This window comes from Falco punctatus (genome assembly GCF_963210335.1).
Source record: "Falco punctatus genome assembly, chromosome: 2".
NCBI classification, from domain to species: Eukaryota; Metazoa; Chordata; class Aves; order Falconiformes; family Falconidae; genus Falco; species Falco punctatus.
The window spans coordinates 93,263,546-93,279,419 of record NC_137581.1 but is presented as its reverse complement, the minus strand read 5'-3'; the positions used below and the strand labels follow the sequence as shown (position 1 = coordinate 93,279,419).

Below are 15,874 nucleotides of genomic sequence, written 5' to 3'. Positions count from 1 at the left end.
TACAAAACAGTAAAACTATAATATTTATTGTGTTAAGATTAGTTTACCATCTGCTATGTTTGTTCTCTCTTAGAAAAAAGGAAGCAAAAGGGGATCCATTGAGATTGAGAAAATCCGATGTGTTGAGACAGTGAATCTTGAGGAAACAACACCTCCTGCAAGACAATATCCTTTTCAGGTTAGCCATGGACTGTGTTTCATTTACATATCAAAATGGTTGGACTTGATGATCTTAAAGGTCTCTTCCAAACGAAATGATCCTGTGATTCTATGAAATATGACAGTCATCCTAAAGTTACACTTACTAATCCTGTCCTAAGTGGTGATACCTAATACTGTTGAGTGCTGCTGATATTTACAACAAATAGAAAATCAGTCTCTATCATTGAAGGTGTGACTTGCTGAAATATTTTTTCATTGACTGTGATATCTTTTAGATCAAGTTTTGTTTCTTTTATGTTCAAAGGTCTATCAGATATTTGCTTTAATATTATCTGGAAGATACAGATCACTACACTGATTATCACTTGTTTTAAGGCACAATTAAGCACTTAAAAATTCTTATTTTAATTCTCACTGCCTCTTTCAACTTAGTTTTTTTTGGCCTACAATACTAAGTGCAAGATTTGACTCCTGACTGCCTGATTACCATTCAAATGTGCCATAGTCAGAAAATCCAAGGCTACATACACCTTGTATCAGAAGATGAAGCTGCACAAAGCTCTACACACGTTTAAGAATTAAATGTGATGAGAAAGCCATAACTTCAAATGTGCTGCCTTTCATCCGTTTCAGTTGCCCAGCTTGGGTTCCTTCTAGACCCCCCATCAATCCCGATTCTATGGGCAATGGGACACACAGATGTGAGAAGTGGCCGCAGGTTCCCTTCAGGAGTGCCACTGCCAAACAGTGCAACTGCAAGCAGCAGGCTGCTAGAGTGAATAGCAGGGTCACTGAATAGTGCATTAATTCGTGACCCTCTAATAATTGCCATGCCCAAGGGCAACCTCATGAGAGAAACTTCATATTTCACTGCCTGGTTGATCCTAGGTGTCATTCCAGTCTTCCTTTCCCTTCTCCCTCTCCCAGCTTTATGGCACTGAATGACACATTTATGTTAAATTAGTGTATTTATGTCAGAAGTGCATAATTCAATTAAGTGGGGGAAAAAGTGTATGTTATAGTTTATACAGGGTGGGTGAGTCTGTTCTGGGAAGGAGGATCTCTAAAGATTACTTTAGGATCATGATAGCTGAACATAAATTCCCAGTGTGATACTGTGGCCAAAGGAGCTAATGGCATCCTTGGCCATGGAAGCAGGCAATATTGAGTGAAAGCACTCAATGTATTTTGACACTACTGTGATCACCAGGAGAATATTGTGTCTAGTTCTGGTGACTATAATTGAAGAAAGATGTTGTAAACTGAAGAGAGGTCAGAGGAGAGACTTGACAATGACTAATAGATTGGATGAATAACATATTAAAGATAAAAGCTCACAGGGCTCCACCATTTAACTAAAGGAGACAGGAAACAAATTGATCAGTTGTATATACTTACCAGTGGGAGTACACATTTAATAACAACAGTTCTTCAGTCTAACAAACAAAAGCAACAAAGTGGCATTTGAAATTCAGTGCAGATGACTAAAAAGCAATGTACACGAGGGAAATGAAACTCTGACCTAACACAGACACACGCACAGACAGACAGTACTAAACATGATCCCAAAAGCAAAGCAGATGTTAGCAATTATTAGGTAGGCATCAAACAAAGCTAGCAGAAGATAGGCTGAAAACAAGCAAAAGAAGCTGACCGTTGACATTGTGTAGCTGAGATGTAGGATTACTAACTGCAGGATGTTGTAGATACTAGTTATTTGCTTAAAAAGGCAATTGAGTGAATTCTCAGAAGAAAAACACCTCTCAAAGGCCATTAATTATAAATGCATTGGATCAGGATTCTGATCGCTGTGCAGCTGCCCTAAGCATATACTTTGCCTCAGCATTTGTTACTGGACACTGTCAGAGACAGGTTCCTGGCTTCGGTGAGCCTTTGGTCTGGCCTTGTGTAATACAAGCCAGAAGCTGGAAGACGAATGTGGAAAAACTGAAGTGGAAAGAAAGAGTTTGCATGTGGGCTGTAAGGTCTTCTGTACATAGACGATGGCAATATCCAGAAATATTCGATACTGGTTTTTGTTTCTGCAACTGTGCTTTCGGGCATGAACCACTTTGGTTAAGGCAGTACATATTTATATGAAATATGAAATATGAAGTATTTATATGAAATGGCAATAATATGTGACCTCTGAGAAACATTACTAAGTTGCTGGAGTTTGATGTAGGTCCACAAAGCCTATTTTTTGGGTTCCCATCCCCTTTTCCTCTCCCCTCCTGCTTTCAGGCAGTACAGTCTCACCATGCTGGCTTTCCCAACCTGTTCCAGGTTGTGTACAAGGGTGGACTTCTCTATGTCTATGCCGCTAATGAAGAGAGCCGGGAGCGGTGGCTTGCAGCTTTGCATAAAGGTAACAGTATTCTTTTGTGTAGCAAAATATTCAAATAACATGAGGAGAGATAGGAAAATGCTCCTGCCTCATCATGTTGTGCCCTTCTTTGTAATTTGTTTTTAGCCTCTCTCATACTTCAGCACTGACTGGTTAAAATGCATGGTACTTTCAAGAATGGATTAGAAATTTTAAAGGTTGAAGGTTTCAGTGAGAAATAAAGCAAAATAAAGTGCTTTTTAAATTACTTTTAATGGGAATTTTTTAATCTTCATCATATGTTCAGCCTTTGCTGATGCAGATTAATAGAGCACAACCATTCCTGATGTGGCTAGTATAGTACTTACCTGCATAAATGCCATTTTGATAACCAATACTATTAGCGTTTTTTCCTCTGTGTTTTCCTCTTTTTTTTTTCAAGGAAATTTCTATTGTTTTCAATGAAGCAAAATCACAGTAATGCAAACGTAAGTTATAAGCAGAAAACTGTGTCCCTGCGTAACTCCAGTGAAGGCAAAAGCCTCACATCGAATAGGGCATCTCTCAGGCATGCCAGCCATTGTAGGAACAGAACAGGCTGTCTGAACAAAAATGGGCTGTGAACAAATATTCTCCTCAATTTTCCTAGTAAGGCTGTGTATGAGCTACCTCTCTGTGACTCACTTTGCACACACGGAAGTGAGGATATGTCACTTAATTTAGCAAAGTTACGAAGCATGTGGACCAGAAGCATTCAACAAACTACACCAAGCCTTCTAGAAACCAAGTTTTATAGTAAATTTTTTTGGTGAAAAGTAAGGTTGTGTAAGTGATATATTTTGTAATGCTCATGAGACAAATAACACAAATATTCAAATGCCTACAAGCCTTTTAAAAAGTGTATGAAAAGCACTTGTCACAAAGGGGTGTCCTGATCCTTTTGCAGAACTCTTGCATGTTCAGAAATCTTGGGTTTACACTGGCTCACTGCAGCACAACTGAAAACCTGTCCTGACACAACCAGTTTTTAAAGTCTTACTCTATGGCTTCAACATTTCTTCTAGATACCTTCTGAATCCAACACTGCTATTACAGCTTACAGAACTAATGAATCACTAGCACAGTGATACTACTGGTGCTATTATTCTAAAGTAAAGCAGTCCTTCAGATATGAAATAAATATTTCTGTGATGCTGTTCCCTTTTGATGTGCTTAAATAACAACTGTATTTTAACAGATAAAAGTTAGTTTGATTTGCCATATAGCGTGTTAAGTATCAGTGAATATAATTTTCTTACAGTAGATAGTTCTAGGAAAATACTCAGCATATTTTGATATATGAAAATGTTTTCCTTTAGTTAGTTTTATTATTGATAGTGAAATCTTTATGAGATCCATGATTTTGAATCATAGCTGTTGGATCCTGTTTTGGCTTTGGGTGTTTCAATGGATTGTACTGTATCTCCTTCTTTACGCTCAGTTTCTTTCTCAGAGAGACAGGTAGCTGGGGGTTATGGATTTCAGGTTTGAGTTTGCATAGAGGAACATAGTATAGAGATAAGAATGGTATGTCTACAGCTAGTAGTTGGTAAGCACTCTGGGGTCCCATGGTTGGGTGAAGCAGACTATTGATCATAAGGAACTTTCCCATTTTGCAGCCAGTCATGTTCTCTTTGGTTTCTTTGGGCTTTCCAGAAATTAAAGACAATTCTGATTTACTAAACAAGTACCACAAAGGATTCTTCATCAATGGGAAGTTTCTCTGTTGCAACCAGACATGTAAAGCAGCCCCTGGATGTACAATTTGGGAGAAATGTATGTAATGTGTTCTATTATTTGTTTGATTACTCATTGATGTTTTTAACAATACTGTCAAATCACATGGACATTTAAGGCAGTGTAATGATTATAAAAGCTATCTACTTAACCTTTTTGTGTATATGCTAAGCTCCTTTCATCATCGTAGCAGCTATACCTTGTAGCTTATTGTATACCGGGGGGAAATAATACACTAAATTATATCTGCTGTGTTTGGTCAGAAAATTAGTGATATTTTTACTCAAAAAATAAACTAGATGGGATTATTTTTGTCCCTATTCTTCAGATTCTACCTAAACTGTAGTATTATGCTGTAAGGCTCTTCTAGTAATGAGGTCTTGTAATCTGGATGGTTAGGAGGAATAGAAGCTCAGCGCAAGCTGTGTATGGATGAGTGTAAAACAATACAGTTTCATAAATAAATAGAAGTAAAACTTTTATATAAATATATAATATTTATATGATGCTTTATAAACAGTGTGATTTAATTTGCAGCACATTTTTATTTTAATATGCTTTTCTAAACTATTTTTTGTAGAACTTTGTTGCAATTATTTAGGAGTTTTAGGGGTTATATGTAAAGTTTAGGTTTTATATGTAAAGACTGAAAGAGGAAAATCTGTAAATTTGTGACCCTCACAGACTTCACATTTTCAGAAGTGAAATCCCTCATGTTTGTGTATGTGCTTAACAAAAGGCCACTTTTGGGAGAGGATACTGAAGTTTATGAGTATTTGGGCTTCAGCCTTTTAAAGCTTGTTTATTTGGCATTGTAGAACACTGGTAGATCCACTGATTTCAGTCATGATTTAATCTTGGTTGTAAGCATTTTCAGTCACAATAAATTAAAAGTTAAATCCAAAAATGTAGGTGGAAACAGTTAGGAACCTCATTTAGTTCTGTGAGACTGTCTGTAACAGTCATTTGCTTTTGAAAATTGAAATTAATGATACAGGTTTATCTACAATTACTACAGGCTTCATCATTATGGAACACTAAATAATGTGAAGAGTTGTGAGCTGATTTGTAATGGTAGTTTGAATAGCTTCATCTAGCTTCAAACCCACCTGTTATAAAAGTAAGTAAGGCCACGAAAGCCCTGATCAGTGGCAAGGGCAAGGAAATACTTCATTACCAGTCACGTATGGCTTAACCAAGAGAAGAATTAAAAAGATAATTTTTGTATACTGAATACTTTGTATATGTCTCAGATAATAATGCATGCAGGATAATGTGCTGTATCTACTCTAAATTTCTTCCTAAATAAGTTCCTGAGGCTGCTAACAGAGATTGCGGAGTACACCTTGTGTATGTAAGGATGGTTCCAGACAGTGTAAGTGTTGTAACCACTGGGTAATTGAAAGCAATACATCTTAATCACGGCATCATAGACCAGAAATGTCAGTGAAACAATTTCAAAAATAAAGCATACATGTGTTTCCCTCTGTATGCAGTCAAATTGATCACAAAATGATGCAGTTTTCAGTTCTCAGGGAAGTGAGGAGGGGGGTCGGCAGAACTGCTGCTACGTTGGCGTTCCCAAGGGCCGACTTCGGTCTGTGTAGGGCCTGGCTGACAGAGTCCCCGGGGAGGCAGTCCCCGGGGGCAAGGAGGCCAGGAAGGCTGGACATTCTGCAAGAAGGAAATCTTAAAGATGCAGGAGCAGGCCATCCCATGAGCTGAAAGTCGATCCGAGGGAGCTGGCAGAAGTCTCAGTGCTCACCAAGCCACTTCCCACCATTTACCAGCAGCCCTGGCTAACCGGGGAGGTTCCACTGACTGGAGGTTAGAAAACGGGCGCCCATCTACAAGAAGGTCCAGAAGGAGGTTACAGAGAACTACAGGCCTGTCAGCCTGGCCTCAGTGATAGGGAAGGTTATGGACCAGATCATCCTGAGTGCCATGACACGGCATGTACCGGACAGGCAGGTGATCAGGCCCACTCAGCATGGGTTTGTGAAAGGCAGGTCCTGCCTGACTGTCCTGATCTCCTTCTATGACAAGGTGACGCACTTAGCGGATGGATAAGAGAAAGGCTGTGGACGTTGTCTGCTAAGACTTTAGTAAAACCTTTGACACCATTCCCCACAGCATTCTACGGGAGAAAGTGGCTGCACATAGCTTGGATGGGTGTACTGTTCACTGGGTAAAAAACTGGGTGGATGGCTGGGCCCAAAGCGTGATGGCGAATGGAGTTAAATCGAGATGGCGGCCGGTCACAAGTGGTGTTCCCCAGGGCTCAGTATTGGGGCTGGTTGTGTTTAATGTCTTTATCAACGATCTGGATGAGGGAATCAAGTGCACCCTCAGTAAGTTTGCAGACAACACCAAATTGGGTGGAAGTGTTGATTTGTTTGAGGGTAGGAAGGCTCTGCAGAGGGATCTGCACAGGCTGGACTGATGGACGGAGACCAGTTGTATGAGGTTCAACATGGCTCAGTGCCGGGTCCTGCACTTGGGTCACAACAACCCCAAGCAACACTACAGCCTTGGGGCAGAGTAGCTGGAAAGCTGCCTGGTGAAAAAGGACCTGGAGGTGCTGGTCGACAGCCAGCTGAATATGGGCTGGCAGTGTGCCCGGGTGGCCAAGAAGGCCAACAGCATCTTGGCTTGTATCAGAGATAGTGTGGCCAGCAGGACTAGGGAAGTGATCGTCTCCCTGTACTTGGAACTGGTGAGGCTGCACTTCGAATACTGTTTTGAGTTTTGGGCCCCTCAGTGCAAGAAAGACATTGAGGTGCTGGAGTGTGTCCAAAGAAAGGCAATGGAGCTGGTGAAGGGTCTAGAGTACAAGTTTTCTAAGGAGCAGCTGAAGGAGCTGGGGTTGTTTAGCCTGGAGAAAAGGAGGCTCAGGGAAGACCTCTTCACTCTCTACAGCTACCTGAAAGGAGGTAGACAGCTGAGGGTAGGTGTCTTCCAAGTCACAGGCAATAGGATGAGAGGAAACAGCCTTAAGTTGCACCAGAGGAGGTTTATATTGGATATGAGGAAACATTTCTTCATCAAAAGGTTGTTAAGCATTGGAACAGGCTGCCCAGGGAAGTAGTGGAGTCACTATCACTGGAGATATTTAAAAGATGTGTAGATGTGGCACTTAGGGACATGGTTTAGTGGTGGACTTGGCAGTGCCAGGATAACAGTTGGACTTGATCTTAAGGGTCTTTTCCAACAAACTAATCTATGATTCTAAATAAGCTAACAGAACTAGGAAAACCACAGTGCTAAATACAACCACAAATTTCCCTGAATTCATTTTTTGACATAGATGAAAACATGGTTGATGTTTTTTTTTAAAATATTGGGAGGGTGTTTGAAGTAAAAGATTAGAAAATACAGAGCTAAAGTACATCAATACCTCAGAGAAGTGAATTATCAGCTGCCATGATGCTGTTGCTACTAGTGCATAGATCTGCAAGTGAGAAAGCCTCAAGAGATACATTCTAATTAAATTCATGTTTTTTCCTTTAATTCTCCCTCTTGTAGATGTCACTCTGTGTTGTACAACTGAGTCTGTGAAACCACTGCCTCCAGGTCCTGAAAAGCTGGTATGTAAAAACATTTGAGTAACTATTTATATACTATCTATAGTATCTAGTAGAACATAGACACTGTAAAAAAGGGAAAGACCCTTTCCCTACAGAAAAAGGCCCTAGGGCAGTAGGGAGAGCTGTGGGATGGGATGGAGAATTGCAAACAGCCACTCACTAGAAGCTGGTATAGACCTCTAATTTGCAGTGTGGCTTCAGCATCCTTGTATCCACCAGCGTGTCAGAAGGACAGATTCATCTCCCTCCTCCATGTGGCAAACCAGGAAAGCCTCAGCCAGGTTCAGTTCACTTTAAGATGCTGGTGGCAGTACTGGCTACAGCCCTTTCAGGGATGTCTTTTACTTTATATACTTATTTCCAGTGGGATCAGGAATTGCCATCAAAATTAGCTCTCTAGTGTGTAGGAGTTCCCAATGCTAGAGATGCCAAAATCTCCCCTCCATCACCCTCACTAGTGAAAATGGTGCTCATAGTACTTGGAGAAAATATTGTAACTAAAGATGTGAACAAATATACCTGCTCTGCATAAGTGAAAAATGGTGGGTGAACTGCACTTATCTCAAGCAAACCCCAAATTGCTCTTTTCTGCAGTTGGGTCAGGAGTACAGATGCATGTTTAGGAATGTCTGTTTAGCCCAACTTTACAGAGGCAGCCTCTATATTAATGAACTGGGAAGTACATCTGATCTCTTAATGTGCTCTTTCCTGTATCTTCACTTTATATCAGACAGAAGAAACCCAGGAAAGTGGTGTCCCACCAGCACCCACTGGACATTGTCCATCTGAGAAAGGCAGGCTTTCACAGTCCCAAAGAGACAAACAGGACACCAGGATACCAAAAAGTACTACTTGTTCTTGATTCAGCCTGAGTCCTCTAGAAACACAGTTGCTTTTGAAGGTCAACTGTTGGCAGGGTTAAGAATAAGAGTAGACTAGATTTGCTTCTCTGCTTACCTTCTCATCTATCTCCTGTACAAACACAAAGGCAATAGTCGTACCTTTGACTTTAGTTTTACTGCCCAGCTTAATTATTGACATTTGTAGGTGGGAAGGAGGTAACAATTACATGAGAATAGAAGAGACCAAAGTGGATTAAGTTATTATGGTTTTATCTCTTAAAAAAAGGACTAACAATATAGTCTGATACAGCCTCCTCCAAATTAAACCAGATCGGGTTTCAAAGCATGGGATTTTAATATCTCTGTTTCCTGCTTTATTTTGATTTGTATTCTGTTCTATATCTTTAGAACTGGGTCTATTTCTTAGCTTCCTTCTCTTAATCAAAAAGTAACTTAAAGAAAAAAGAAAAAAAAAGCTGGAACTTTTATGTATACAGTTGATGCCAACAGCCAGGGCTTTAAGAAACACGTAGATTATCAAGAGACAGAAGATAAAATCACAAGAGCTGTAAAATGGATTTTCAAGAAAAAGAATAATAAAGCCTCGAAAGGAAGCTATGAACAAAGAACCTTTTGACATTGTTTCTGATAATGAGATTTGAAAGTAATAGCATTGTGAACATGCAACAGTGTAACTTGTTTTGCATACCACAGACTGTTTTGCCTGGCTTTCATGAGGAGATGCTTTGTCTATCCAGAGAGATCATCAGTCATGCAAATCCACTGCTGAACATGATGGCTTCTTCTAGGCCTTTATGATTTATTTTTATTGTCTGCTTGAGTTCAAATAAGATGTTTTGAAAGGGAAATTTAGAAAGCAAGGACATGAGTTTTCAGATGGGTACTTCTAAATCAGGTTCAGCAAATGCAAATATAACTACCACATCTGGTTAGAACAACTTGACTTCATTTTCCCAAGCCATATAATATAATCAGGTTAAGAAAACTAACACTGCCTTCTCATGGTGAGGAATACTCTACATTTAGCCACAGAGCTATTTCTATAAGCTCTCAGTGCATTTTTATTTTGCCCTTTCATCTACTCAATTTGGTCATCTGAGGTATCACCATACCCCCAGCCTTCCTTCCGCCTACTTCTCATTTCATGTCCCACACCTCTCCAGCCTCTGCAAGTCTTGCTCCCTTGCTTTCTTCCCAGCTGACCAGAGGCATTACTTTTGCATGTAGGCAAAACTGACCAGAGGTGTTACATTTTGCATGAGGCATCACTTTTGCATGCGACATCCTGCACCTTTGGTGCCCCTGTCCCTTTCATCAGTTCAGCATTATGCCTCTAGTCTCCCACAGAGGAACTGGTTCCTAAAGAGTGATGCCATTACAAAGAATAGCGGGCACAAAGGTCCCTTCATGGGCACTTCCCCTGTGCTTTGGTAACAGCAGGAAGTAGGAGCTTCTTGCCTAAGAAACACTTTCACCTCTGCTGGTGGCTGGCATCCACTCTTTGCAATGGAAAATGATAGGTCAGACCAATACTGCAGTAGATCAGACAGAAGTCCACTGAGTGCACATATCTTCTCATGATTATGTATTGAACAAGTTTTATAGAAGCTAAAGTGATCCAGCCCGTGCTTCCAGCTCTATGGCAGGGGTTTAGTTCTGCAGACAGAAACCATTCCCCTTATGCACATCACAGCTGAATCTCAAACAGTCACTTTTGTTTCTCTCTAGATAACAGCGGCACAGTCATCAATATGAAAACCACAATAATATCACAGCCAGAAATAATAATAATAACCATTCAGTTACTATTAGGAAATGCTCTGGGGCTTTCTGCCAGTGCTGGAAATGGAAACCTGTATATATGGACACAAATCAGGATATTAATCTGTACCAGGTTACCGATGAAGTCCATCCAGAATATTGCAACTGACAAGTACACATCCAGCAGTGAAACCCAAAGGGATGCAAATCTGATGTGCTCATCTTTGGCTGGTTCTTTTTTCTGGCAGGATGGACAAAGCAAAACTCATTTCAGTGATAATCACAGAATCATAGAATGGTTTGTGTTAGAAAGGACCTTTAGAGGTCATCTAGTCCAACCTCCAGTGATAATTCTTTATACCATTTGCTTTAGCCAATGCTTTGCTATTTCTTCTGTTCACACAAAAAGATAAGAACTCCCTCAGAGAAGAACACTCTAATCATTCCACAAAGAAAACACAAGAAATGAAGAAAGGAAGAAAGAACAATTAGATCTCCAAACATTTCCAAGGCCACATCAAGGTGCACATCAGCTCATAAACACATTTACTGAATATCAGCTTGCTCTAACATCACTAGATGCTTTAAAGAGAAAACAGCTTAATCTCTGTATTACAATTTTCTCCATCTTTCTGACAAATTCAGGCAACTCTAATTTTTTCACTATTCCACAAAGCAAATGGGCAGTCTAAGACTTGAATCCTGCCTAACACAGGGCCTCAAGCTATAAGCTCCTTTCCACCAAAGTCAGGTGTGACCAACAAGAACCACCCTTATTGGATTGAATTAGTAGTACTTGATGAGTAATATACCTACTTCTAGTCAAATGATGATGACTCTGCTGTGAGTGATACCTCTTTCAAGAATGAGTATCTCCACTGGAGCTTTAGTGAGATCAGATTGACACTTGGTGTGTTTGCAGGAAAAGATCATGTGTGTCTTCTGGCTCAGTGGAATCAATCAGGCATTCAGGTGGCTCTTTGGTTTCTCCTTGTTTAAATTAAGTAAAGAAATGTCAATAAAGAGAAAAGAAGCAAACATACAATGACACGGTCTGTTGGACTTGATCTAAAGGAATCACAGCTTGCTTCAGGACAGTTGACATTCTTCCCTGGCATTGTATTACAGTGGTTCTCAATCATAAATAGGTGATATTTGGAACCTTTTCTCCTAAGCTTGTCTTATTTTCCCTCATTCTTTGCTGTCAGTGTTTCAAGTTTTCCCTGCTCTTAAAGAATTGTGATTTCTAGATTTCCTCAGTTATGACACTCCTCCTATTTCAGTGCCTTAATTTTGGATGCTTTTTTGCCCATGATTTCATTGACTCTAATGTCAGGCTTCTGATCCAAGTAATTTGTGTAGACCTCCTCCAGAATCAGTGGTGAGAGGTAGATACTTCTGTAAGATGACATATTTCACAGGAAAACATGGGTCAATGCTGGGTAAGGTGAATCTCACGGTTACATGCCTACACTTGTTTAACTCTGCTCAGGGAAAGTTAGGCACCAAGGAGTAAGATTCCTTATATTCAATATACTTAGCAGAGGAACATCAATAAAACATAGTAAGGAAAGGGAATGATTTAGACTTACAATAGTGTTTTGCTTTCAGTGATCAGTAGTAACAATTGACTAATGCTTGTTGTGCTTCATGGTAATGTTACTGCTTATCAAAAGCCATTAAAAAAACCTAAAGTGGTTTTATAGTGCTGTGATGGGGTCTTTTGATACAAAGGACATCATCGCACTTATAGTAAAGCACAATTTGGTCATGCAGTGTCCAAAGCACACAAATTGCAACGGTTCATTAAGTAGTATCAGCTTCAAATAGGTAGCAGGTTTTTGATACAAGTCAAGTGTATCAAGTAATTCTGGTAATGAGAGTTTCCTATTACAGCAGTGTCAGCTTCCACTGAGAGTTAATTGCTTCTGGTGTCATTATCACAGAACCTGGTTCTGTTCTCACCTGTCTCACAAACGTGGAAAACGGTATCTGAACTGGGCTTCTAAATGGATAAGGAAAAGCTGCTCATCTGTGCCCATCATCTTAGCTTTGATTAATTTGTAAATATCATTATGCATGTTGAAGATAGAAGTGATCATGTACATGTCACGTGTTATTTCTTACTGTTCTTAACCTCTTACCATTACCAATGGTAATCTCCTTACCATTTTATTTCCTCTGTCTTCAAAAGTGGAAACATAGAAGCCTGCCTCAGGTGTTATCACCAGACAAGTCAGTCCTGAATATGGCTGTGGCCCAATGCAACTGGGAGGAAACTGAAGGAAATTCAGCTTTCCGGCTTGTCAGAAGCAATAAATACTATGTATTGCAAGAGGAAGATTCTGGCTGGTGGCAAGTAAGGGATTTGGAAGGGTAAGTATGCCCTGCAGAATACTTTTGTTCCATGACCATGGTCTTCCACGTATCTCATCTTCATAGACAATGCTGCAGGCAGTCCTGGTATCTTTCAGCATCTGTGCGATAATTACCTAAGTAGCTTTTAAACATTGCTCTAGAAGCCTCATTGTCTTCTGTACAACTCCATTTTCATTACCATCTTTGGCTGCCAGGTTGAGTAAGATTTAGAACACTCACTGCCTAGTATACTAGCCAAGATAGTGTTCAGTGGCCTGATTTTTGATATGTGCCTGAAGAAGGCCTTGTGTTCAAAGAAGCTGTCAAATTTTTTTTCCAATCATTTAGTTTAAGTGAATGAAAAGATAAAATCTCACCTTACAAGTGTTGCCTCTTTTGTATGCACAAACCATCTTTAGACCAACACCACTGCTATTGCAATAGCAGTGACAGCACAGAAACCAGTGAGAACGGCCGAGGCACAAATCACCACTTCGGTCTCTCCCCAGCTTTAGCAATACTTTTCCACAAAGACAGTGCACCCCCATCTTGCACAGCATTTAATTATTCTCTTTGAGGATCAGAAGTGGAGGAATCCCCTTCAGCAATTTAAAACAAGGTATTTTTCATTAATATCCAGCTGAGGCAGAAAAGAGAGTCTCTTCCCAAGTTGTTAAAAGAGAAACAGCTTTAGGCGTACACTGGAGACAAAGGCACTGCAACAAACAGGAGCTGCCTGGAAAAGATAAAATTCCTTGTCTGTTCCATGTTGGATACTAACTGAGTTTGATTTTATGTACTTGATAGAAATGTGGAAGGGAACAATTTTGGAGCTAGGGGATACCCAAACTGGTTTGAAACAGAATGAAATTGCTTGAACCACTGGTTACTTGAATTCACCGATTAAGTTTACAATGTAAGAAAACCAACAAATAAAGCAACCTTAACTTAAAGTATCTGCATTTTATAACTCACAAGATTGGCATACTGTTCTGGGTGAAGAAACCAGCACACAACCCCGGTAACTCAAAGACAACAATAAATTAGTAATCTGAGATATGCTCTTAAATGCCTTCACTGGACTGTTTATGGCCATGTAAAAGCATATGGTACAGGCAGCTCTGCTTATTGAGCTTGAGTAGAGGGCTCTAAGGTGAATGAAGGAGCAGAGAGACATCAAGAGAAAGGGGGGCATTTACAGCTTTTTCTCTAGCTTGAGAAACTGAGACTTCTGCAGTATTGATTCTGCAAGGACAAGTCACATATACATCGTAACAAAACTCTTACGTTCTGCTTGAAAAAAAATGTAAATCTTGTTTTCTTGGAGGTAGTAGGAACAAACATCAGGAGTTACCTGCTTCACCTGTTTCCATGCACCCTCAGTCTTCTTCTCACTCTGCTAAGATCTATGTTAAAAAAACTCTTCCTTTCTATGTCCATCCATATTCAAACATACAATTTATTCCTCCTATTTATTTTTCTGATGGGCACAGCATACAGCCCACCCCCTTACAATTATAGATGTCTGTTGGCCACCGTAATATAGGTCCATCATGCCATTCTGTCAGCTGCTTTTAAGTGATAGCTCAGCTGTCCATATTCACTTAGTTTAGCTTCTCAATTGCATCTGGCTTTGTGTTGGGAAGAGTGCTGAGCCTACCCACTGACTTTCTGCATTCAACCTTGGATACTCTGCTGGCACCTGTTAGTCACTGGCATCCTTCATCACAGGAACTGAGATGGCACGTAATGATATTGTTGAATGTCTGCTCCAATCTTCCATATGATGAAACCAATCATGGAGGAGGAAGCCATTTCAATGACTAGCAAAAAGAGTACTTCCTTGAAATGTAATTTTCTAAAATAAATTACTTCTGTATTTTTCTACATGGTAAGTAAAAGCAGAAATGTTTTAACCATGAGCATTTCTGTTAGTGGCATTCTAAAATGTGACTCTGATTAATCCCGTTTCCTATGTTAAGTGACCAAATTTAAGATGCAATTTATGATAGCTAAACTGTGAACTGTTTATTTTGCAGGAATGAAGGTTTTGTACCGAGCACTTACTTGAGAAAATTATCTCTGAATGATGATGAGCCAAGGTGAATCAATATGCAGCCATCCACTGCTTAAATGTTTTCCTCACCACTCTAGCAAAGATTAGGCAATATTTCTGGAATATTTTTCTTCTTAAATAACTTTCTGAGTACTAAGCATAAGTTTCCTGAAAGGTACAGAATCAGATAGAATTTGTCTTCTTGACTCATACATTAATGCAAAAAAACATCAGTTGAAAATCCTGGTTTCATTTAAATCAATAGAGTTTCACCACTGACTTGAATGATGCTTGGATTTCAATCTTTTTACTCTTATTTCAGCATTAAATCAGCCTTGCTGGCACTCTTGTGCCTTTATATGTATGTGAGTAGTTCAGTACAGGATAAAAGGAGCCCAGGTCTGTCAAACTGATACATCAGATCCAACTTTTCCTTTTTAGTAAGATGACACAACATTGTAAGCATTAAAGTTGTGCCTAAATATTTGACTGAAAATCTCACAGAAACATAATAGATTGTCTCACAGTACACCATACTGAACAAGATTCAGAGGTTTCCCCTACTCTTACAGTATCCTATAAAAGGCAGCATAAATAAGAATCATTATTATTTCTGTACAAAAGCGTATTTTAGAAGCCTTTTTTTCTGCCACATGAGTTCCTGTTGTCTTGGAAAGTCTAGGTTTGTGAATTCTGGAAATCTTCCATGAAATTTTGAAATGGTAGATGCATTCTCTTCATAAGGTCACTAAAGGGATATGCAGTTTCATTGCCTGTTACAGCATGCACAGAGAATATTTGACTTTCCAACACATTTCACAGTAGAGGAGAAAGGCTGTTCAAGTGTTTACCAAGTCATAAAAAAAATCCAGACAATTAAATATATCTCAACTTTTTGAAATATTCACCTTATACCGTGGCATAACTACTCAAAAAATATATGTAGTATGACTTTTAACCCAAGGAAGGTTTTTTTCATAACTAG

The 15,874-nt window shown here is 39.6% G+C and overlaps 1 protein-coding gene across 1 annotated transcript in view; it reads left to right on the top strand.

Moving 5' to 3' along the window:
- Positions 1-15,874, top strand: part of BMX (BMX non-receptor tyrosine kinase) — a 39,186-nt gene that overhangs the window by 11,147 nt on the left and 12,165 nt on the right. The window contains exons 2-7 of the mRNA XM_080375288.1: positions 74-178; positions 2,449-2,530; positions 4,184-4,303; positions 7,790-7,851; positions 12,670-12,851; positions 14,873-14,935. Of these exons, the coding sequence (XP_080231414.1) occupies positions 74-178; positions 2,449-2,530; positions 4,184-4,303; positions 7,790-7,851; positions 12,670-12,851; positions 14,873-14,935 (614 nt within the window). The remainder of the gene's footprint in view (positions 1-73; positions 179-2,448; positions 2,531-4,183; positions 4,304-7,789; positions 7,852-12,669; positions 12,852-14,872; positions 14,936-15,874) is intronic.